Source organism: Bubalus kerabau, chromosome 5 (genome assembly GCF_029407905.1).
Source record: "Bubalus kerabau isolate K-KA32 ecotype Philippines breed swamp buffalo chromosome 5, PCC_UOA_SB_1v2, whole genome shotgun sequence".
NCBI lineage: Eukaryota > Metazoa > Chordata > Mammalia > Artiodactyla > Bovidae > Bubalus > Bubalus kerabau.
The window spans coordinates 86,418,540-86,442,436 of NC_073628.1; the positions used below are offsets into that span (position 1 = coordinate 86,418,540).

At 42.8% G+C, this 23,897-nt stretch overlaps 1 protein-coding gene across 1 annotated transcript in view; it reads right to left on the reverse strand.

The window, feature by feature from the left end:
• The window catches only part of KIF26B (kinesin family member 26B), a 510,788-nt gene that overhangs the window by 143,821 nt on the left and 343,070 nt on the right, over positions 1–23,897 (reverse strand). The window contains exon 5 of the mRNA XM_055582070.1: positions 6,745–6,928. Coding sequence (XP_055438045.1) covers positions 6,745–6,928 — 184 coding nt within the window. The remainder of the gene's footprint in view (positions 1–6,744; positions 6,929–23,897) is intronic.

A 23,897-nucleotide genomic window follows, 5' to 3' on the forward strand; every position in this document is an offset into this window, starting at 1 on the left:
CGAGGCTGAAGTCCAGGCAAGCATTTTCACAGGAGGCTGGAGTCCCTGGAGACCAGGATATACACCCCCTCTCCCCTCTGCAGGCATGTGGCCCAGAGCAGCCCACCAGCTTCTGTGTACTGTCCCCAGCAGTGGTGCCTCCACAGTACCTGGAACACAGTATGTCTACAGATATTCACTGAGTATATATATATACTGTATATATATGGCAAGCCCACCTCAACCTGGTTCCAGTTCAATTTTCCATAATTCTTCACGTTTCTTTCATCCAATTTTTATGATCTTTTCAAATTCTAAAGAGTCTGTTCCCTTGCTGCTATTGTTGTTCAGTCGCTCAGTCATGTCTGGCTCTTTTGCGACCCCATGGACTGTAGCCCGCCAGGCTCCTCCGTTCATGGAATTCTCCAGACAAGAATACTGGAGTGGGTTGCCATGCCCTCCTCCAGGGGATCTTCCCAACTCAGGGATTGAACCCGCATCTCTTAACATCTCCTACATTGGCAGACGGGCTCTTTACCACTGAGCCACCTGGGAAGTCTTCCCTGTTGCTAGCACCCACCTATAGGAGTTTTCTTGTATTCAAAAAGCATATTTGAGGGAACAAAGGCAGAGAGTTGGCGATTCCATTCTTCCAAGGCATTCTTGGAGATCATGGAGGAAAAGAAGGTCTCTTTTCCCTTCATGCTTCATGCATTTCCCTTCAGGAATTCTTCTAGGAAGAAGAGAATTAACCATCCCTAATGTAACTGTCCGGAGGAAGCAATGGCACCCCACTCCAGTACTCTTGCCTGGAAAATCCCATGGACGGAGGAGCCTGGTGGCCTGCAGCCCATGGGGTCGCTGAGAGTCGGACATGACTGAGCAACTTCACTTTGACTTTTCACTTTCACGCATTGGAGAAGGAAATGGCAACCCACTCCAGTGTTCTTGCCTGGAGAATCCCAGGGACAGGGGAGGCTGGTGGGCTCCCATCTATGGGGTTGCACAGAGTCGCACACGACTGAAGCGACTTAGCAGCAGCAGCAGCAGCAGCCATGTAACTGTCACTATCACCACTCTCACCCTTAAAAGCATATATGCCCCCGTGGTGGGGCTGCAGAGCCAAATACTGAGTGAGTTAAGCAGATAATATACGCTTTGCTCTAGAAGCTTGTAATCCAACACTAAGAGCTCTGACATTAATCTGTGACACACTAACAAATGAACCTTAAACATGGATGTTAATTAATTGTGCAAACAAATTTCATGAAGAGCTTTTACTGACTTAGGAGAAGGAACCATGTTCAAACAGATTAGAAATATCATTTACATAAAGTCAAACCCATGAAATATAAACAGGGACTAAGCTGCTTTGATCCACTAATCATCTTTATCTGTTCATTAAGAATGTCTCTACACGACCACTTAGTACTATAGCTTCTTTATATAACTTGAAAGTTAGAATTACTTGAAGTCTGTGATTCCAAGTTTTCCTTAAGTCAAACATCCTTCATCTTGGTCCAAGTCAGTGAGATGTCTAAGGCTGACTCTTAAAATGATGAGATTTTAAGTGCTGTCAGGGCAGGGATTCTGCCTGTATGTCCATTGCAGCAAGCCTAGTGCTCAGCACAGGGCCTGACACATAGAAAAGTGAAAGTGTTACCAGCTCAGTCATGTCCGACTCTGTGACCCCATGGACTGCAGCCCACCAGGCTCCTCTGTCCATGGAATTCTCCACGAAAGAATACTAGAGCAGGTAACCATTCCTTCTCCAGGGGATCTTCCCGACCCAGGGATGGAACTCTGGTCTTCTACACTGCAGGCAGATTCTTTACTATCTGAGCCATAGAAGATGCTCAATAAACATTTGCTGTATGCCAAGTACTACTCTAGATGCTGGGGATTCTGAGATATTTCCTGTGTGTGTGTGTACTGTGCTTCGGCTCCAGGTACACTGAAGTTACCCCAAGTCTGTCCATCACTGTGGTCTCCAGGAAAGCTTCTGCCTCAAGAAGCACTTGGTGGCCAGCAATAACTCCGGGTGGAGAGCCTGGTGGGCTGAGGGAGGAAAGTTCTTGCTGGAGACAGACGGCAGTGGGATGAGAGGAAGGGAGGGTGGGGCACCCCTGACTTGCTGTGTGTCTACCCTGGCCCATCACTGCCCTTTCCCTCTCAACCACGACTCTGAAAAGGGAAGCCTGTCCTCTACAGGATGAAGGTGACTGGTTCCCAGTTCATTCTGCTGCCCTTATGGTCCCATTACTTCATTGTCTCCACTCGAGTTTTTAAAGGTCACGTGAAACAGAAGGGAATAAAATGTCTCACAGGTCCTGACCCCTGGGTTTGACTCAGGAGGCACTGGGAAATCTCCTGCTCCCTCAGGGCCTCAGTTTTATTGGGGGTAACTGTAAACAAACCCACAAAATGTATCTTCGGGTCTCCTGAGGAAGTCCTTGGTGGTTGAAGATGAGAATTGGGGCTGGGCTGGGCTTGCTCCTCACTGGGCCTCAAAAACCCCAGCCCCACCCCACTCCCAGGTTAAAAAATTGAGTTACTCTTGGCAATTCTATGAAACTTTTATACTTCAAATGTAATAGCGCCAATTCTTTATGTTCTATATGAAACTCCACTGTATTTCTTTGAAATGTTAATATGTAAATTGTGCAACAGAGATAAATTGTCAGGGATTTTTCCATACAGGTAAGAAGAATGCTGATGCTGGGAAAGATAGAAGGCAGGACGAGAAGGGGATGACAGAGGACGAGATGGGTGGATGGCATCACTGACTTGATGGACATGAGCTTGAGTAAGCTTCGGGAGATGGTGAAGGACAGGGCAGCCTGGCATGCTGCAGTCCATGGGGTTGCAAAGAGTTGGACATGACTGAGCAAGTGAAGAAAAACAAGAAGAACGCTGGAGAAGGAAATGGCAACCCACTCTGGTATTTTTGCCTGGGAATATGCCTGGGAAATCCCACGGGCAGATGGGCTACAGTCCCTGGGGTCTCGAAGAGTTGGACACAGCTGAGCAACGCAGCACAAGAATGCAGTTCCTCATGGTAGTGGACTATCAGGAGGTGAGAAAAGCATGAGCTGGTAAATGGACCTCCGCTAAGTTCAGGCCACTGGTGCCACCGTGGCAGAGTCATGGGCATCTCGCACTCTGAGAAGCACACGCCTCCGAGGGAGGAGGCAGGAGGAGGTGTACTTCTCTACCTCTGGTTTCAATCACACACGTTTTCAAGTGAAAGTATATAATGACACTGCCTTCCAGAAAGCATACCCCCTCCCGCTGTCACTTCCTCTCCACCAGTGCCTACGTCTCCATGCCCAGCTGGAAAGCTGCCGCGAGGTCGATCGTCAGACAGAAGTCACACCTGTCATCTTCTGAGAAACTCAGCCTGATGACCCCACTTCCATGGACAAACTCCGGGTTTCCTGCATTCCTGGCTGGTGATGTCACCCTTTCTCTCCCATTCAAAAGAGCACATTGGACTGCAGATGAGTGAGAGGGACAATATTTTGCTTTTGAAAAAAGTAAGGGTATCATTTGTGAGCTTTAGGTTATGAATGACTTTAATATTAATTGTAGGTATACCTGGTCTTATGCTGCTTATCTTACTTTTACGTCTATCTGATCACTACATATAGTACATCTTGGAATCAAGATCAAACCAGTGCCCCCCAAATTATTTTCATTCAAGCCCCAGCTCATCGGGGCTGGAAACAGTCCTTCTGCTGGTTAAGGCCCCTCCTGATGCCCTGAGCCCTTTGTGACAGAATTTCAGGAAGGGGCGCCGGGATGGGGGAAGCGGGGCAGAAGGTCCTATGCTCGGGGCCCAGGTCCACCTGAACGTATATCTGCAACAACCATTTTAGAAACCACAGACTGGGCCACTGTCACAGACGGAGGAGGATGGTTTCTTATGTGGTTCATTTTGAGGCATCCTGGACAGGGTCATAGTAGGGGTACATGGGTGCCCCAGGTTGGCTAATAGTTGGGTACCTCTTTAGAGTGACAGCATTTAAATACTGGTTCACATATACTCAGAAGAGAAGTAGGAAGGAGAGCAGGAGAGGAAAAGGACACTGCTGTGGGAATTTGATGCCATTTTGTCCAGGGTGGTTCAGCTTTGGCATTAAAGTTCCAAACTCCTCTTAGCTAAACCAAAGTCCATGCACACTTAAAAATAATTCAGAAGGTAAATTTTCTGTTATGTGTACCTTACCACAATTAAATTAAAAAAAAAATTTTTTAAGCCCTGCTATTACTTGTATCCATCCTTCCTAGAAGGCAGTCTATCAGCCATCCAGTATGACCTCCGTGTGCCCCCAAAGGGGTGCCACTACCACCCATGTGAGTCCTGCTCATGGGGTTTCCTCCATTTCCTTCCATGGCTGGTGATGCTCAGCAGCCCTTGTAGGCTGAGCCCAGGCCACTGTCCTGCTTACTGGCTTCCTGCTTTACCTCTGGGCTTAGGAAAGTCCTATCCAATGTCATGGAGCATTCCAGGATTGAATGCCTTCCCTTAGAATAAGCATTATGCACTGTAACCCACCAGGCTCCTCTGTCTGTGTGATTTTCCAGGTAAGAATACTGGAGTGAGCTGCTATTTCCTTCTCTGGGGATCTTCCTGATCAAGGGATTGAGCCTGCATCTCCTGAGTCTCCTACATTGGCAGGCAAATTATTTACTGCTGAGTCACCTGGGAAGCCCAGAATAAGCATTGCTTGGGACTAAAGAAGGAAGAAGGCACAGCAGAAATTCATTCAATGACTGATTTCACTTTCTTAAAGAAGGTACTAAACTGATTTTTGGGCTTTCCCTGATAGCTCAGTTGATAAAGAATCTGCCTGCTATGTGGGAGATCTGGGTTCGATCCCTGAATTGGGAAGATCCCCTGAAGAAGGGAAAGGCAACCCACTCCAGTATTCTGGCCTGAAGAATTAATTCCATGGACTGTATAGTCCATGGGGTCACAAAGAGTTGGACACGACTGAGTGACTTTCACTTTCACTTTCAAACTGATTTTTAAAAGTTGGACCAAGTGTCTGACAGAGATGGAGGGAATACCTGAAGTAAAAATTACTGTGTGCAAAGACCAGAAAGAGTATGGCATGCTTGATACTAGGAGAGGAGTTTGGTGTAGTTGGTTAGTTGGAAATAGAGTGATTAAAAAAAAAAAGAAGAAGAATATTGCTCTATTCAACATAATCTTAAAATGTAAACTCTGTTGGCAAGAGTAGCAGAGTAGATTAGCAAGTTAGTACTTTCCCAGTGGGTGGTGAAATTGAGGGTGGTAAGATATGGGAGGAAGCAGGAGAAGAGAGAAAAGCAGAAAGGAAGAAGGGCAGAGGGCGTGGGCTAAATTCCAGAAGGACCACAAGTCAGGCTGAGGCCACTGAAGACTGTGAACCTGGGAATAACCACACTGAGGGTCAAGGGGAAAGGGAATCAGTGACCTAAATGAGGAAAGTCTTCCAGGAGTTATGTATGGATGTCAGAGTTGGACCATAAAGAATGCTGAGTGCTGAAGAATTGATGTTTTCAAACTGTGGTGCTGGAGAAGACTCTTGAGAGTCCCTTGGACTGCAAGGAGATCAAACCTGTCAGTCCTAAAGGATATCAACCCTGAATATTCATTGGAAGGACTGACACTGAAGCTGAAGCTCCAATACTTTGGCCATCTGATGCAAAGAGCCCACTTACTGGAAAAGAACCTGATGCTGAGAAAGATTGAGGGCAGGAGGAGAAGGGGGTGACAGGGGATGAGATGGTTGGATGGCATCATCGACTCAAGAGTTTAAGAAACTCTTGGAGGTGGTGAAGGACAGGGAAGCCTGGCGTGCTGCAGTCCATGCAGTTGCAAAGAGTCAGACAAGACTAAGCGACTGAACAACAGCAACAACAAATAAGGAAAATCTTAGTCCACATAGTTGAGCAGTCACTCCCCTCAGCAAGACCTACAGCTTCCAAAATGAGTGCTGTTGAGTCTGGTGAGAGACTGGCAAGGTGGCATGGTCCAGCCTACTTGTGATGAAAGCAAAAGAAAGAAAACAACCACCCCTCTCTTCAGCTAAATGTTTTTAATAAGTCCTAGGTTATTTATCCATTGAAGAGTAAACTGTAAGTCACTTCACCCAGACGTTCATCTCAGAAGAGAGAGTTAAGAGATGACATATAAAAACAAAGTTATCCTAAACACAGCTGAGCCAGGTCTTGAAATGGTGTCCCTACATCTCATTATGTGCCTCATCTCTAAGTAACTGTAACAATTCAAAATTGCGTTTCTTGGCTAGAACGGCACACAGCAAATGCTCCCCAGAAATCCCATCAGTGGTCTGGTTCAAAGAAGAACTTGTGATTTCTCTAACAGGGAGGAACAATGAAAGTGTCACAGGGGAATGACAGAGCATCTTTATGTCTTATTCCTGTACGGTCTCTTGGTCTCTCCTGCTTCTGCCTTCCATCTTTTGTGCTTTGGGGTCTTTCCTTTAATTGGTTACACTTCTGTCAATCAATACAAGGCTGAGGTTTGTTTTTTTTTTCCTGCCAAAATCAAACCACATCTCCAATAGATGGAATGTCTTAATTTACCACTTACAAAGGAAAATTTTACAGTCCTTCCCAATGAATTTCATTTTGTCTCCTTCTCTCCCTGTCACCTTCTTGTTTTAATTATCCAACTGAGCCCCCATTCTCTTCCCTGCCTTTGACACAGAACCCCACAGTCGAAACTTGAGTGGATACAGCCCAGGTGCCTACCTTGCCCAGGCCTGGGGTGTCCTTCACCTTGTTGACGGCCCTCAGCAGGCAGGGCGGGGCCGGGGGTGGGGACGTCTGGAGAATCCCGCTGAAGCTGGTGGCAAAGAGAGGTGGCTCGGCAACAGAAGAAGTGGAAGGCCGATGCTTCTTCTTCTTAGATGAGAGATTTAACTTCTGGGCAGCTCTGGAGGGAAAAAGAAAAAAGACCATAAAGGAAAAAGTATGGCACAATCAGACATGCTAGGGTCACTTTATGTCCTTTCCCTTAAAGAAGCCCCTAGTTCTTACTGCAGTAAATAGTTCTCTCTCTTCCTCCAAGGGCCAGGTGGTGGCCCCTAATTGTGACCAAGTAAATCCAGTGTTGTGCATGCCATGCTGTGCCATCGCCTCAGGCATGTCCGACTGTGTGACCCTATGGACTGCAGCCTGCCAGGGCCCTCTGTCCATGGAATTCTCCAGGCAACAATACTGGAATGGGTTGCCATTTCCTCTGCCAGGGGGAAATCTTCCTGACCCAAGGATCAAACCCACGTCTCTTACGTTTCCTGCACTGAAAGGCAGGTTCTTTGCCACTAGCGCCATGAGTGAACCCAGGGAGCTGCCCGATCCTTCACATGGCAGAGCAACGGCATGACCTCACATGGTTCCGCAGCCTCCATCCACAAAGAACTGCTTATTATCCACGAACACTCAGCTTAAGCATGAATAAAGCTGGCCATCTTTGGGGATAAACAGTACCAATTAGGTTAATCATTTCATAACTTCTGGTATAAACTCAAGTGTGAGAAACCTTATGAGTTTCTTAGAAACTCTAACACGTTGTAAAATCCAGACTGGTCTGAGGAAGAACCACGTGGTGACTGTTCAACGTATGCTATGGATGTGATTGTGGAAGAAAAACACAGACCCCAGTGCAGTGGGGAAGTATAAATCAAGCTGCTAAAGAAACATAACACCTAATCAGAATTAGGAAGGGTCCTGAGACTAGGGGCAGCTCATGAGGAAAGCAGGCTTTTGTGCAGGGTGCTCTTTCACTACAAAATGCAATTCATGGGCAAGAGCAAGGGGTGACAGAGTCAGAACTCACAAAGGTGGCAGAGGACGCAAACGAAAAGGTGGGAGGGAGGGCACTGCCGTCGTTAATAACATTTGTTGTTCTCATCACATCTTCCCTCATTAGAACATTCTGCTGCTGCTGCTGCTAAGTCGCTTCAGTCGTGTCCAACTCTGTGCGACCCCATAGACGGCAGCCCACCAGGCTCCCCTGTCCCTGGGATTCTCCAGGCAAGAACACTGGAGTGGGTTGCCATTTCCTTCTCCAATGCATGAAAGTGAAAAGTGAAAGTGAAGTCCCTCAGTCGTGCCCAACTCTTAGTGACCCCATGGACTGCAGCCTACCAGGCTTCTCCATCCATGGGATTTTCCAGGCAAGAGTACTGGAGTGGGGTGCCATTGCCTTCTCCGTAGTGTCCTACAACACCTGAAATACGACAATCTTATCATAGAGGAGAGGGGAAAATAAGGCAAAGGCACAGACTATAACACACTCACTTCTGGATTCATTCTTGGTGTTTTCACACTATATTCTTGTTCTAAGAATTCCAGTTTCCTTACCAAAGGTGAAGAAACATTTTAGCTGCTGCTTAAAACAAATGGTATTTTGTTTTGATGTATTCTACACATCAAAACCTTATCATCCATCCTGTGTTTTTACCAACTGCATAACAGGTCACAAGCAAGGTAGCTCAAAAAGATTAAATTAGCATTGTTTCCACCCCTCCCCACTTCCCACCACCTTCCCTCTTCATGTATGAATCTTAAAGCTCTGGACTGGTTAATTTTAATTTTGTATCAGTAACTGCCATGCTTTTGACAAATCCCCTGAGCTACAAAATGGCCACTGCACAAATACAGCAAATAGAATTACCACTTCAAAGCTTAATTTTTTTCTTAGCCATGAAATTGAACATCTTTTTCACAAGAGTGATTTTCAGAGGAGTGATGCATGAGGAATGACAGATTTTGATGGAATGATACCCTAACAGTCCCAAGGCCAAACTTAGGGACCTCTATAGTGAATCTATGTAAGATGATGAAAAATGAAGGGCACTAGAAAGACATTTCCACAGTGCTTTCTTTCCCCAATCAGAAAAAAAAAAAAAAAAACACACATAGGAGTAATTTTTTCTCCTGCTTTCATTGCCACTCTTTCTGATACTGCCCCTCTAAAATTAAAGGTGAAGTGGGATTGTTCGGTGACCGGTCTGGCGCATCTCTTGGGAGTTTTCATTACTCTGTGGGATTTTCTCCTTGAACAAACAGTGAGTCATCCAGAGGTGTGTGTGTGGACATCACGTTCTACTGACAGCAACCTCTTATTGCTTTCAAGTCAGGGTGCCCGCAGACACAGGAGCGTTAGGGAAAAGGGCGAAGATGATGATCTGAACTGAATGGATCATGTACTTATCCATTCACGTTAGCATTCTTTCAGATGGTGGTAAAAGGACCAAGGAATTGCTGTGGTTGGTTCACACTCCCACCAGTCGGGGGTTCCTAGTCCAAAAGTGGAGACAGAGAGGAGAAGGGAGTGACACTTCGAAAGGCAGCTCGGAAGAGATGCTCTTTGTCATTTCTCTTATCTGTACTACCCACACCCATTTACTCCCCCCACACAGACCCTGCAGAGGAGGAAAGAGAGGGTCCTTGAAATTAAAGTGTATAAAGGGCATTCCCAAGGAGCCAAGGTTTCATTCCTCTGTCTCTCTCCTGATATTAATATAACGTTTGATATTTGATATTAATATAATATCAAAATTTTGCTCTATTACTAGATCAATCCCAACAGCAGACAAACATGCTGTTATTTCTCCTGTCTTCAGAAATAAAACACAGGTCTTTCTCTTCATTCTTCTTACCCAGTCAGCTACCGTTCTGTTTTCTTGCTCATCTTTGCAGCAAAATTCATGGAAAGTGTTGCCTACACTTGTTTTCTCCAGTTCACCTCCTCCCATTGCTTATAAACTCATCCCTACCAAAGCATCCGTCCCATATCTCCTCTGACATAGCTCTTGTCAAGGCCACAAATGACCTCATGATTGCTAAATGTCATGGTCCTCAGCCCCATTTTACTTGACCTATCAGAGGTCCCACTGATATCCTACTCAGGCCAATATTTTGAATCTCAGCAAACTTTGTGAAGAAGATATTAACAGTACTCCCATTTAACAGACAAATAAATGAGTCTTAAAGAGTTAAATCCAAAGTCCTTTGAGTATCTGACTTTATTTGAACATCTAGCTTCTTCAGCCACTAGGTAGGTGATAGGTAAGTTACTTAAATTCTGATAATGTTTATATAAAGGGTCCAGCATAGCACCCGAGCATATAGTTGGTACTTAGTAATATTATCATCATCATTATCATTATTACACATATTATCGAGTCTCAGTTCTGCATAGTAAGACAGAACAAAAAAATTATTTATTTTATAGACATTTATGAAATTAAATAAGAGTGCAGGTAAAGGGTTTAGTATACAGGAAGCGCTTAATAGATGGTACTTTGAAGGAATATAATAATAAACAGTGGAACTGAGACTGAATCTAGGTCTCTGTTCCCCATATTGCATCAGATCGTCTCTGAACAGGTAGAGAAACAGGCAGGTGAAATGTAAGGGCATTTGTGGGGTATAAGTAAAGGGGGCATCTTTCTAAAAATTGGAGTAACCCATTAGTGATGGGTCTGCTTCTTGAAATAGCTTTTATCATCCAAAGTGTCCAAGTAGTGGCTAGAAAGCCATTTACAGGGAATACCAGGGAGATGAAAGCAGGCACTGGGAACATGGTATGATTTCCAAAATTTCTTCCAATGCAAAGACACCGAAATGATCCCTGAAATCTCTATTCCATTCAGGGAAGCCTCTGTTGGCTTCAATGCAGAAAAACTGTAATGCAGGAAATTATTTGAGAATACATAAAAACTACTTCCTTCTTAAAACATATATGAAATTTCAAGGGGGAAACTTTGCTCACATCACAGTTACAAAAAAATAATACAAAACCTAAAGCATATATATGAAATAAGAAGTATTCTAGAGCTTAGAAATCAAAGTTTAGAGCCATATATTGCATAAGAACATTTTATTTTCATTTCGACATCATCTTAACCAGCTATTTGATCTCTATTTTATATGTTCCAATTTCTTGGAAGCCAGCAGCTTCTGCTCTTTTTACAGAGCACTTCAATGACACACAGATGGGTCAAGTTTGAGGGACAGAAATCATTCATATACACTTGTATTATTCAGTGACATAAAGGAGCAGCAGTCATGAAAGAATTGAAAAGGTAAAGACATTTTGGCTAGTAATTATTTTGTGTAATTAATGCCTCACAGGTTCTTTTTTTTTTTTTTTAGGGAGAGGAACAGATGAGTATGTCATTTGATAAGATTTTAAACAACAAAAAGTTAACCTAAAAACTGTGAGAAGTAATATTTACTTGATTCATTCTTGGCATGGACTGTATCACGTATTTCCTACAGCTATTCAGCCCTGCACACATCTTTAACTATCCCTGAGCTTCAGTTAATTCTCTGAACCTTATTGCAATTAAAAAAAAAAGTGGCCTGTCTAGCAGGATGAAATTAATATTTACTGAACAGCTATAAAGAAAGTGATGCCACACCAAGAATTATCAGTCTGTGAGGAGAGGAGCAATAATGTGAACTTGGCAAGAATTTAAACCTAGTGAGCTCAGTGCTTCCCTCTGGGCTCTACCCTTTCTCTCCATCCTTACTCGTCTCACACAGGAGACAATTACCCTAACACATAAGTGTGATGCCATCTGAATTCAGGAATCAGTTTAGAATTGAGATGACCTTCAGAGGGGATGGTTCCTTGTTCCCTCTGGCCAGATCTACCCAGATCAAAAAGAAAGAGGTAAATAATTATCTAGTGAATCTAATTGGTTTAGGTGGGGCAGAGCTTTAGATATCAGTTATACAGATCAGAGGGGGACCTTATGGGGTATCTTTTTCTTTTTTTTGCATTTATGTGATAGACTATTTGACCTTGGATTTTCAGAATTATGGAGTGTTTAAATGGCAAGCCCTTCATTCTAAACGCATCCCATGAGAATTAAGTTGGGGTCTACCCCGCTTAGTGTTTAGAGTTTACTAAAATATTGCCCTAACAATATTGTAAGAATTGTTAGCTTCGTGAAGAATAGAACTCTCCTTAGAGAATATCAAGCAGGAATATCAGGTAGTACAGTTGTTTTTCTAAGGATTCTTCATCCTTTAAAAAATTATGAGTACCATGTTTGCTAACAATACTCAGAGCATTTCATCCTGTCTGAAAGGGGTGTTCAACTGTGGGATGATCATATAGGTGGGTGACAGCTTCATGAAAATTAAGAGGTCATTCAAACTGGGTTCAAATAAATTGAACCCAAGCAATTGACTGGTGAGACATCATCTGAAAAACTGCTCAAGAGGAGGGCAGGGTGAGGCCCTTAGAACTGCCCCATCTGTTGCCCAGAGAGGGTCCTGACCCAGGAGGGAGATGAGAGTGGTAAAATCGCCAGCGTCAGCAGGTAAAAAGACAATCCACATGGCAATTTAAAGTGAAATGGCCAGGGCTGTCATAGGCTCCGATGGCTTCTGTGCCATTATAAAATATTTCAATGCTCTGAGGATTAAGACTGTCTGGTAAATGAGCAATGACATGACAGATCACAGCAGCTCCCAGGAATCCATGGGGTCAGAGACACAGGGGTAGAAGAAAATAAAACAGATTATAAATAGGGAGGATGTGTGACAAGAACCAGTGGTCTGAGGCAAAGCCCTCTGGAAATAGTTAAGATATCCATCTACGTGTTAAAAAAAAAAAATCAGTTAGGCTTCATTTTGAAATAATGCCTATTTAAAAGTATTCTGGCACTGCCATGAAGCACGTTACTCATTCTGAAAATTCTCCAAACAGGGAATAAAAAGCGTCCTCCTTCACCTTTCCATTTTCTAATTGGCTGTCACTGAGGTCATTTCCATGCCTCCGGAGACCAAAAAGCATATGGGTCTTGGGGTTTTTCAGATTTTTATGTAAATGATCCATTTCATTAGTGTAGGAAGATAATTCATGACATGACTTCAAATAAAATGTTTACTGCTAGGAGGCAAAACATGGCTGACGGTTAACCTCAAACAATATTGTATTAAGACACGGCAGGCAGACACTATAATAATTTGAAAATAGATTGATTTTTGCAACTTGCTGCACAGCATTACCCCAGAGTGATAATCTCTATGAATTTACCCCTATTCTTCTCTTAAAACTTTACCCATTCAAGGCTTCTACAAGTTGCCCTTATCAACTCCTTAAGGCTTCAGCAATTAAGAGGCAATTGAGAGCCTATGTCTTAACACTTAATGGGACGCTGCTGTGCAGCATGGTCTTTCCTTCTGGATGCAATTAGTGTTGACTCTATCACTGCACTATTACTGACGTAATAATAGCAGAAATAAAGTATACGATAAATGTAATACACTTGAATCATCCTGAAATAATCTCCATGACCCCCGGTCCATGGAAAAATTGTCTGCCATGAGACCAGTTCCTGATGCCAAAAGGGTTTGGGACCACTGGTGTGTACCCGCTCAGGGCTTCTTAATTGATCCAGCCTTTGGAGTTAAAGGAACATATGCAAAGTCCCAAGACTATGTATCTGAAGTTCTAGAAATGCTTAGACCTTGGAATGTTTCACTCTTTCTAAAGCCTTTTTCACATACTGTCACATCCATCACACTCAGTCCTGTGAGACAAGCAGAGGTGTTTGTACCACAAAGTACAGACATAAAAACCCAGGGAGGCACAGAAGTTACCTGATTTTATCTACAGTCATAGGACTAGTGATTCTCATAACTGAGATGAGGATTTGCATTTTCTGCTTTAGACTTAGGGTCAGTCTACCACTTCATGCTGTTTTGCAATGTGATAAATAGAAGCACTTATTTTATTTCATTTGGGCAATATAAAACCAAATGATAATCATGTGCCTAATAATGAAGACAGAAAAAAAAAAAGCAGTTACATAGTTTTGTATGTAACTCAAATCAAATCATATATAAGCATTTACCAATTACGGATCTAGTTGCTTAGCAACATACCTTCTCATCACAGGGGGGAAAATGTCTCAGCTGAGTGAGTCAGGTCATGCCCAGAATTAGGATATGAAAGGCAAATTTTATGAAAATGGTTTCTCGACTCCTGCAATCCCAACCCAGAGGGAGTCCTTGCACGACAGTAACACCACCACAACCACCACCACACACCATTCTCCCGTGCCCTTCTCCACTGCCTCATACCTCTCCTTCTACAGACACAAAAAGAATGCTGGAAGCTGCTTAGAATGCATCTCAGTGCTCTGGAAACTGAATCAATCAATCAATGACAACTATATACTAAAGAACTATGCTTCCCTGGTAGCTCAGTCAATAAAGAATCTGCCTGCAGGGCAGGAGACCCGAGTTTGATCCCTGGGTCAGGAGGATCCCCTGGAGAAGGCAACCCACTCCATTATCCTTGCCTGGAAAATCCCATGGACAGAAGAGCCTGGTGGGCGGCAGTCCACAGGGTTGCAAAGAGTCAGGCACGACTGAGTGACTAACAATTTCACTTTCAAAGAACTATGCAATTAATAGGCTATGCATGTCGGTCAAGTCATCGCTGAGTCACCCCACAGGTGCTCTGTGTTCAAGAGTCTACTCCTAAGTTGTGGGTATGAGAGGAATCCACACCACCCAATATTACTGAGAACTTCCACTGGCTCCCTAGAAGCTCGGAGGAGGTAGAAGCTTTACCTGAACTGCACATCATTCACTCATGCCTAGAGGTACAAAACGGGGAAAAAACAAAATTTAAAAACCACACTATTGGTGAATACTGCTAATCCATTCCTGTCTGGATTTTTTTATGGTCAAAGTGAGAATAATAAGAGGTGACTGAAAATACAACTAAAGGCAAAAACAATGGGATGAAAAGAAGCCCTTTCATAAACTAACTTTTCTTTTTTCACGAAAGCTATTCAAAGTAAAATCTCCTTTGCTGAAAGCCAGGTACTTAAGAAAGTGTTTGCTGAGCCAAGATCCTCATGTGAAAATAGAAATATTTTCATATGCTCAAATAAAGCAGGAGATGTCAATAATAAAAGAATTAGCCATTGACATGGAAGGCTAAGGGCTTCCCTGATGGCTCAGATGGTAATAATCCACCTACAATGCAGAAAACTTGAGTTAGATCCCTGGGTTGGGAAGATACTCTGGAGAAAGAAATGACAACCCACTCTGGTATTTTTGCCTGGAGAATTCCATGAACAGAGGAGCCTGACGGGCTACAGTCCATGAGGTTGCAACGAGTCAGTCATGGCTGAACAACCAAGCACACACACATGGAAGGCTAAACAGGAGTACAAAGCGTGAATCTGTTATTTCCTGGCTGAGGAAATGTGGACTGTAGGAACACAGATACACACTGTGTCAGTGGCGGAATTTACATCCTGCTGAGGTCCTTTGCCTCCATATATCTGATGCTCCGTTTTCTCAGGGCTCAGGTAAGCTTCCTTGGTGTCTACAGGGATTTGGAGCATTTTAAGAAAGACTCTTCCAGTCATCTTGCTGGGAGTTAAGCCCTTTCAGCTCATTATACAGCAGCTGCTACTTGTACTGTGTGGGCCCCCAAGCTCCGCTCGCCTCAGGCGCCTGGCAGCGGGATACCAGGCATGGCGGCCCATCTTGGCAGCTTCCTTCATATTTCGTGTGACGGGGCTTTGAGGGAGCGCCTTCACTAACAGCCAAGATGCCATCTTCGGGAAGCTAGGTTCCAGGGCCCGAAAGAAAGCTGGGAACCTCTGTTGTAATGAACTTAATCTCATCTGGAAGTTGACAGTTGGTGCCATACTCTTTTGGCAGCTTGGGGACATGTGGGCTTTCTTATTACACTTTTCTATTTCTGTGTGTCCAGCAAATCCAGTAGGTTAGATCAGAACACTGCTGAGACAACCAGCTCCAGGTCAAACCTAGAGGAAAACACATTAGAAAGAGGGAATTTCTGTGTCCAAGACTCAGTGACCTCAGAAAGATGCAACTCGCTTCAGGCCTCATCAATCTTTCACATTTTGAGAGGGCTCCCCACTCTTTCAAGGACACTGGAAGACTGAATAAACCAAAAATGGTTCTAAACTGATGTGAAATATGAAGATCTACAGCAGTGGTCCCCAACCTTTTTTGGCACCAGGGACCAGTTTCATGAAAGACAATTTTTCCACAGATCGGGGGGCCAGGGGATAGTTTTGGAATGATTCAAGCACATTACACTTACTTGCACTTCATTTCTATTATTACTACATCAGTTCCACTTCAGATCTTCAGGCATTAGATCCTGGAGGTCTAAAGAACATACTGCCAATTTGTAGGCTGCCTTTGACGCCATGTGGAAGAGGAAATGGCCACCCATTTCAGTATACGTGCCTAGAGAATTTTCCACGGACAGAGGAGCCTGGCGGGCTATAGTCCATGGGGTTGCAAAGAGGCGGACACAACTTAGCAACATGTATGACATGTATGAGCATGTATGACATACATATTAGTTTGTGACTCCACAGCTGTTAGCTTCTTTATTTCACTGCTTCACTCCATGCAGATGCACAAAGCTACAATTTCTTCTCAGCTGCTGACCTGACTCAGTAGACTCCAACCGGCCAGGGCACATACCTAAGAACTTTACCAGGGATGGAAAAAGTCTAATGGGCACAGAAGTCTGGAGGTGCGCCTCCAGGATCCTCTGCTCCAAAGATGTTCACTACAGATGTCCTGGACGAGGCCACGTGAGGGGACAGCACAAGGCAAGCCAGCTGCCCCATCCAGGTGGGACACAGCCTTGCCTGCTCTCTGACCGGTGACAGTAGCCACGTGCCTGGGTTTGAGGACGCAGCCCCAGCTGCACTCCAAATCTCCCTGCTCCTGCTCTACAGCCTGTGCCAAGCCTAGGTCTTGGTCTTCCCAGACTCCTAACCTGGCTTCCTGATCTGCATCTTGCCTTCTGTTTGCCAACTTGGCTTCAGCTTAGAAACCTTCTGCTTCAGCAGATCTTTGGGTCCCCGGCCTGATCTGCCCAACCAAGCCTCCTCATTAGTACCTGGGAAACCAGCTAGTTTCTAACCTCCTCCAAAGAGTCAGGCCTTTGCAAACCGGGCTCAGCAAATAAAAGAACTGTGAACACCGAGGCCATCAGACCCTAGTCAGTACAACTGTAGTTGAAAAATCCATCCCAAACTAGGTATATATGATTGTAGTTAATTGCCAGTACTGCTATCTTTCACCAACATGAATAATTGAGGACTAGCTGGTCTTCTTGATTGGAACTGATAAACATTTATCTACAACTAGCTATTTCAGCTGCTTATAAATATAGACAGAGAAAAAGACAATCATAGGCTAATTAAAGCCTATTCCTTAGGAATGCCTGTGTTTGATTTTTCTGCAGAGAAACAATTGTCCATAATATATGTATGGATATTGACTACATTGCAAGAAATAGCTAACTAAAATTAAGGTTCCTTCAAGGAATAAGCATATTCCAGATAATTTGATTTCAAGACTCTAATGAATCTAATGTTCTTTTCATTACATCATGCAGCCTTTTAGATGCTAAGTCCAGTAGTTTCTAGTTAAATCCTTTATATATATGCTAATGCAATGTTCAAAGGAGGAAACCACATGATCTACCATAAACAGAGAGCCCATTTAAAAGCCAAGGGTGACCACTAATTCCCTAGTTTCCCTTAATATTTATCTTCCTTAGCTGTTTGGTAGAAAATTATCTTAAAAAGCATAAGAAACTGAAAAGCAGTTGTTGTTCATTTAATGTCTTTATTTTAAAAGAAACAGTGCTTTATCCTCACTTTTCCCATATTTTGATCATGTGAAATTAAAAACTGACATGAAATTACATACTTCAGATATAATTTGCTGCCTGAAGCAGCGAGCTGCTATCAAGGTGTGATAGCTAGAAATGGACAGCAATTGCAGAGAAAACAAAGCCTTTAATCTGTAACTCTTTGCTCAATACCTGTAGCTCTCTTACAGCAAAGATAATTAATTGTCAATGCTGGGTGACACACTCTGTGGTTTGGGGGCTTCTTGGTTAATTAAATGTGAATATATGTTAGTTTTGTTTGCTAATGGAAGTAATTTCTTTTTTCCCCTTTAATATCAATGTTTCTTTTTATTTAACAAATTATTTGGTATAGTTGAAATCTGAGGAAATCATTAAGTAAGTTATTTCAAAGAAAAACAATTTGCTAGGGGTCTCTGCATTTAAAAAAAAGTAGGAACCAGACACAGCAGTGGTTCAGAATGCCTGCCCTCCACCTCTGTTGCAAGGTCAGGCAACCCCAGATTTGGGGCAATCTTTTAGACTGCTGATACTTCAGCAGCCCCACTTGAGAGAGAGAGGTAGAAAGAAATTCACATCCCTTCTTCTCATATTTATTCTACTGCCAGGCCACTTGGAAGGGAGTCTATGCAGATTGTTGAAAAACATGGCAAAATCACGTTGCAGATATACAGTACCATGTGTAAAATAGGCAGTTAGTGGGAAGCTACTGTATAGCACAGGGAGCCCAGCTTGATGCTCTGTGATGACCTTGAGGGGTGGGAGGAAGGTCCAAGAGGGAAGAGACACATGTATACACACGACTGATTCATGATGTTGTACAGCAGAAACTAACACAGCATTGCAAAGCAATTATACTCCAATTAAAAAATATATAGGTGAACTCATCATAGGCATGTTCAAAGGCTCCAAAGCAGAGGAAAGGAGGCAGCTTTTGTTTTGAATGAAGTTGAGAAGCCATCTCCATGGAGCAGACAGCATAGAGGAGAGATTACTCCAGAGCAAAATAACTTGTGAAAGGAGGAAGAACAATGATCAAACAATTAATAATTAAACTGGTATAAATAAAAACTATTTTGAAAAAAATTACAGGCAATGGAGAAATTTGTCAAAATACAACGAGGATTTATTTCAAATTTCCTGGTTAACTCCATAAAGAAACCTGAGCCATGTTAAACTGCACATTTTACTATTGTTTACTTTAGTGGGCCTATTATTTTTAGGCAGGTGAAATCTAAAATGGGTAAATTAAATTTTATATGCTGTAGTTACTCTTAGGTATTAGAATCCTAAGTTCAATGATCACCATTTTTGCAGAATTTGGAACATGATTACCCCATATAGCACCCATATAGGTTTCAAGTACTATTTCAACTTACTTACACATCATTAATTATAACTATAGTTTCCTGACACTCAATCCTTGGCTAAGAATAAAATTCCTAGCTCTAATATTATTATAAAGATAATAATTACACTGGACTTCGCAGATGGCTCAGCAGTTAAGAATTTGCCTGTAATGCAGGAAACCCAGGTTCGATCCCTGGGTCGGGAAGATCCCCTGGAAGACAAAATAGCAACCTGCTCCAGTATTCTTGCCTGGGAAATCCCATGGACAGAGGAGCCTGGCGGGCTACAGTCCACGGGGTAGCAGAGTCAGACACAACTGAGCAACTGAGCACAATATTTATATACTGATAGAGCACCTAGGGACAGATGATGTGATCCTGTTCTCTAGCCCCAGATGCCATCCAGCTGTGTCTGTGAACAAAATCACATGCCATTGGACAGAATGTAATGCATATTATATAACCAATCAATCACCTTCTCCTCCTGTGAATTCCTGCATTTACACAATATACTTCTACAAATTGCTTGTAATTTAAGTTTTTACAAATTGAATCTTATTTCACATTGATCTCCATTAAAATTTCAGAGCTACTTTATCTTTACAAATAATATTCAATTGAAAGTGGCTGGAAACTCTTTAAATTTCTATGCTTTCCCTCTACTCTGTCAAACAAATCACTAGCAACCAATGCAAAGAGCCATTCAGTGCTGTATTCAAAGGTGTACAAAAGTGACTCCTAATGCATGATTAATTGCCAAGAAATGGCTGAGAAATATTTAAGAGTCTCTTAATTTTTACACTTGCCTTTGACTCCATAGACAGAAACCGCTTATTTTCAAGATACATAGTCTATGTTTAGAGCTTCATTTATAATATTTGGATACAAAAGCTACTTGGCTCAGTTTTTCAGATTGGAGAATCTTCAGCATGAAGTTGGCAACTGAAGTTGTGTGAATGGATGTGAGATGGCCCAGGGAGGTGCAGAGAAGAATGAGAACTGAAAGTGGCTCATAACAGAACCATCAGAAACCTCAGCATTTAACGAGTGGATGCAATAGGAGGTATCAAAGGAGCCTGAAAAAGAGCAGCCAGAGAGATGAGGGGAAAGATGGAACAAGACGTCAATAACGTAAGGTTACTAAGAGACCAAAAAAGACAGAGTGAAAAGTGTCCACTGGATTAGAATTAATAAATTCATCATCAACTTTGACCAGAATCAGAGGAGAGGTGGAGTACATTCCAACAGATTGAGAAATAAGTGGGGGCTATTAAGATATAAAGATAAGGAGGTCTACACCATTGTTTTAAGAAACTATAGAAGGAAAAATATAAAAAATTATATTTTTAGGCTTCACCTAAATGTCTTGAGCTGAATTATGATGCTATGTATAGCTTTGTTTTTATAGAGGCTAACATAAAAGCATCCTTAAACATTTCTATAGCTTGTAAAAAGTAAATGGCTTTCATCTTATTATCTATGCATTTATTATTCATGTTATTTTACAAATACTTATTGAATACTTGCTATTTACAGGGAACTATGCTATTACCCACTGTTCCCTACATTAAAATTCCCTAAAAAATCTCCAAGGAAGACTAGGAGTCTCCAGACAAACTTTGTATCACTTTATTGGGTAAAAATAATAACTCAATATGAAAAACACAGGCTTTGGAGTCAGAATGTGTGTGCACTCAGTTGCTCAGTCCGACTCTTTGTGACCCCACAGATTATAGCCCACCAGGCTCCTCTGTCCATGGGATTTTCCTGACAAGAACGCTGGAGTGGCTTGCCATTTCCTCTATCAGGGGATTCCCAACCCTGAGATCAAACCCAAGTCTCCTGCATCTCCTGCAATGGTAGGCAGATTCTTTACCAGTGAGCCACCTGGGAACCCTTGGAGTCAGAGAGTCCCGGTCAAATCCTGGCTTTGCCACTCTTGGATCTGTATAAAGATAATAATGCCCACCGAGAGGGTCTGTGTGAAGATAAAGGGCAGGATGGATGAACAGCGGCCATTAGGATGGTCTGCAGCCAGTGAGCTCAGTGCGTGTTTTGTTCCCTTCTGCATTTTTTCATTCTCCTTCTGATTCATTTACCTTGAAAGTGAAAGTTAGTCACTCAGTTGTGTCTGACTCTCTGTGACCCCATGGACTGTAGCCCACCAGCCTCCTATGTTCATGGGATTTCCCAGGTAAGAATACTGGAGTGTGTTGCCATTTCCTTCTCCAGAGGATCTTCTCCACCCAGAGACTGAACCTGGGTCTCCCGCATTGCCGGCAAACTCTTTACCAACTTAGCCAAAGTCTAGTTAATGTCCAATAGCAATAATCAAATTGGTCCAGGAACTGGTATCTTTCTGTCACACACTTCTCTTTCTCTCTCTCTTTCTCTCTACATATATATATATATATATATATATACACACACACACACACACACATAATATGTATACATATGTATGGATCTAATTTATTTTATAAATACATAATTTTATAAGTCACTTAAAATCACTTAGGGTATAAATTCTTAATGTTATATATGACTATTCTGCTATTTATTGATCTTCTAGGTGATTTTTCACACATTTTTATCAAGGCTGCTAAAAGGAGCTCCTACCTAATGTACTATGTAACAATATTGTGTTGATCAATTCTTGTAGTTCTTTTAAAGTTAGTTAGGTGGGCCAAAACTGGTAAGGTGCTATCTGTGATTTTAGATTATTAGATGATAAATGCTCTGTTAAATCTGGGACTTCCCTGGTATCTCAGTAGGTAAAGAATCTGCCTGCAAAGCAGGAGACCCACGTTTGATCCCTGGGTTGGGATCTAGAATAGAACATTCCAGCCTCTTCCATGCCTATGATTTCAACAGGGCTCAAGGAGTCTCTGGGTGGAGAGAAGAGCTCTGTAAATGAAGCCATGTGATTCAATACATGCTCCAGCAAACAATGATTTACCATTAAGTACTTCATTATTTCAGAGTTCCCTCAAGAGGCAGAAAGGAGAAACAGCCCGGAGTTTACAGATTGTGGAGCCAAGTGCTCTGGGTTCAGATCTTCTGTCTGACACTCACAGCTCTGTGACATTTGTTGAGTTCCTTACCCTTCCCATGCCACAGTTTCCTCAGCTGCAAAACAGGATGGCCACTGTGTGGGGTTGTCATGAGATTTAAACAAACAGATGTCTTAGAACAGTTCCTGGTGTGTAGTACATACCCAGTAAATGTTTGTTTGCTACAATTACTGTTATAATAAAATATTAATATGAAAGCTATATCCTAAATGTTTCTTTTCAGAGATTCTTTCCCATAAGCTTCTTAAAATATAATCATAAGACGAAAGGTAAAAGAGATGCCTTTCCTTTAAGCCCTGTTAAGCCATTCTGGGTCAACTCTGAACATGGCTCACCAGGGCTTATTGCAACTGACTCTATGATATTGAATCTGATGTGTTCAAGTCCTGGGCATCGTGAATAAGAATTCTGGTTGTGCTGTTGGTGGGGGTGGGGTGGGTAGTGGAGGTGGTATTTATAGCAAAGAGAGGTCAGAAAAGGTCAGAAAATGTCAGTAAATAAATTGGGGTCTTCTACAACCTTAAATCAGATGTCAGGGAAGTCTCTGCTGATGCAGTTGCTTTGGCCTGAAAACCACCAGTTGAAACTAGATTCTTACATCAACCATGTGTCCGCAGCTTTTGTGTGCTGGAGGCAATTATTTGGTAGTTGCTCCTCTGACAAGGGTTCTCATTCCAGAATGACTGTGTAGGATAACCAGTTTTCATCCTCACTCATCAGGCAGTGTCCCGGAGCACTTAGAAAAATCAATACATATGCAAAATCAAAATGCTCTTAAGCAAACTAACACGGTTGTTTAAACTGGCCCACGAGTTAAATTGGGTGTAGACAGTATCATTTTCCTTCATGTACAGGAAATAAGTTGTCTCCGCTGCACAGAGACTGATAGAACCTGACTGCTACGTCTTTCACACCTGCCAGGCACCTGCCAGTGTGGTCCGTGGTCACGATGAGGAATGGACCAAAAGTGTGACTTGCCAGTACTGCTTCTTAAAACTGACTGTGACTGTGTCTTCCTTACAATATTAAACGTTCCATAACATCAGGAGTCATGTCTATCTTTCCTGCAAGTACATTCTCAGCATTGCCTCAACATAGTGAGCACTTCATAGACATGGATGGATAGATGGATGAATGGACGGAGTTGGCCCCAGATCAAGGACATGGGTTTCCCTGGTAGCTCAGCTGGTTAAAAAAAAAACAAACAAACAAAAAAAAAAAAAAAAAAAAAAACTGCCTGCAACGCAGGAGACCCCAGTCTGATTCTTGGGTCAGGAAGATCCGCTGGAGAAGGGATAGGCTACCCACTCCAGTATTTTTGGGCTTCCCTGGTGGCTCAGTTGGTAAGAATTCACCTGCCATGCAGGACACCTGGATTCAATCCCTGGGTTGGGAAGATTCCCTGGAGAAGGGAATGGCTGCCCACTCCAGTATTATGGCCTGGAGAATTCCAAGGACTGTATACTCCACGGGGTTGCCAAGAGTCAGACATAACTGAGTGACTTTCACTTATCAATGACACTGAAGAAGAAAGTCTGGCTGCCAGTCTTTCTAATAGAAACAACCCTATGGTCCTTACATGCTTCGCAATAGAAGAGTTTGGAAACATCTGTCGAGCCGGAGGCACTTTACATTTAAGGGTTCCTCTAGCCCAGAGGTTCTTCACAGCTATGTTTTGAGAGCATATTCTATGAAGAAGGCTGAGCGCCGAAGAATTGATGCTTTTGAACTGTGGTGTTGAAGAAGACTCTTGAGAGTCCCTTGGACTGCAAGGAGATCCAACCA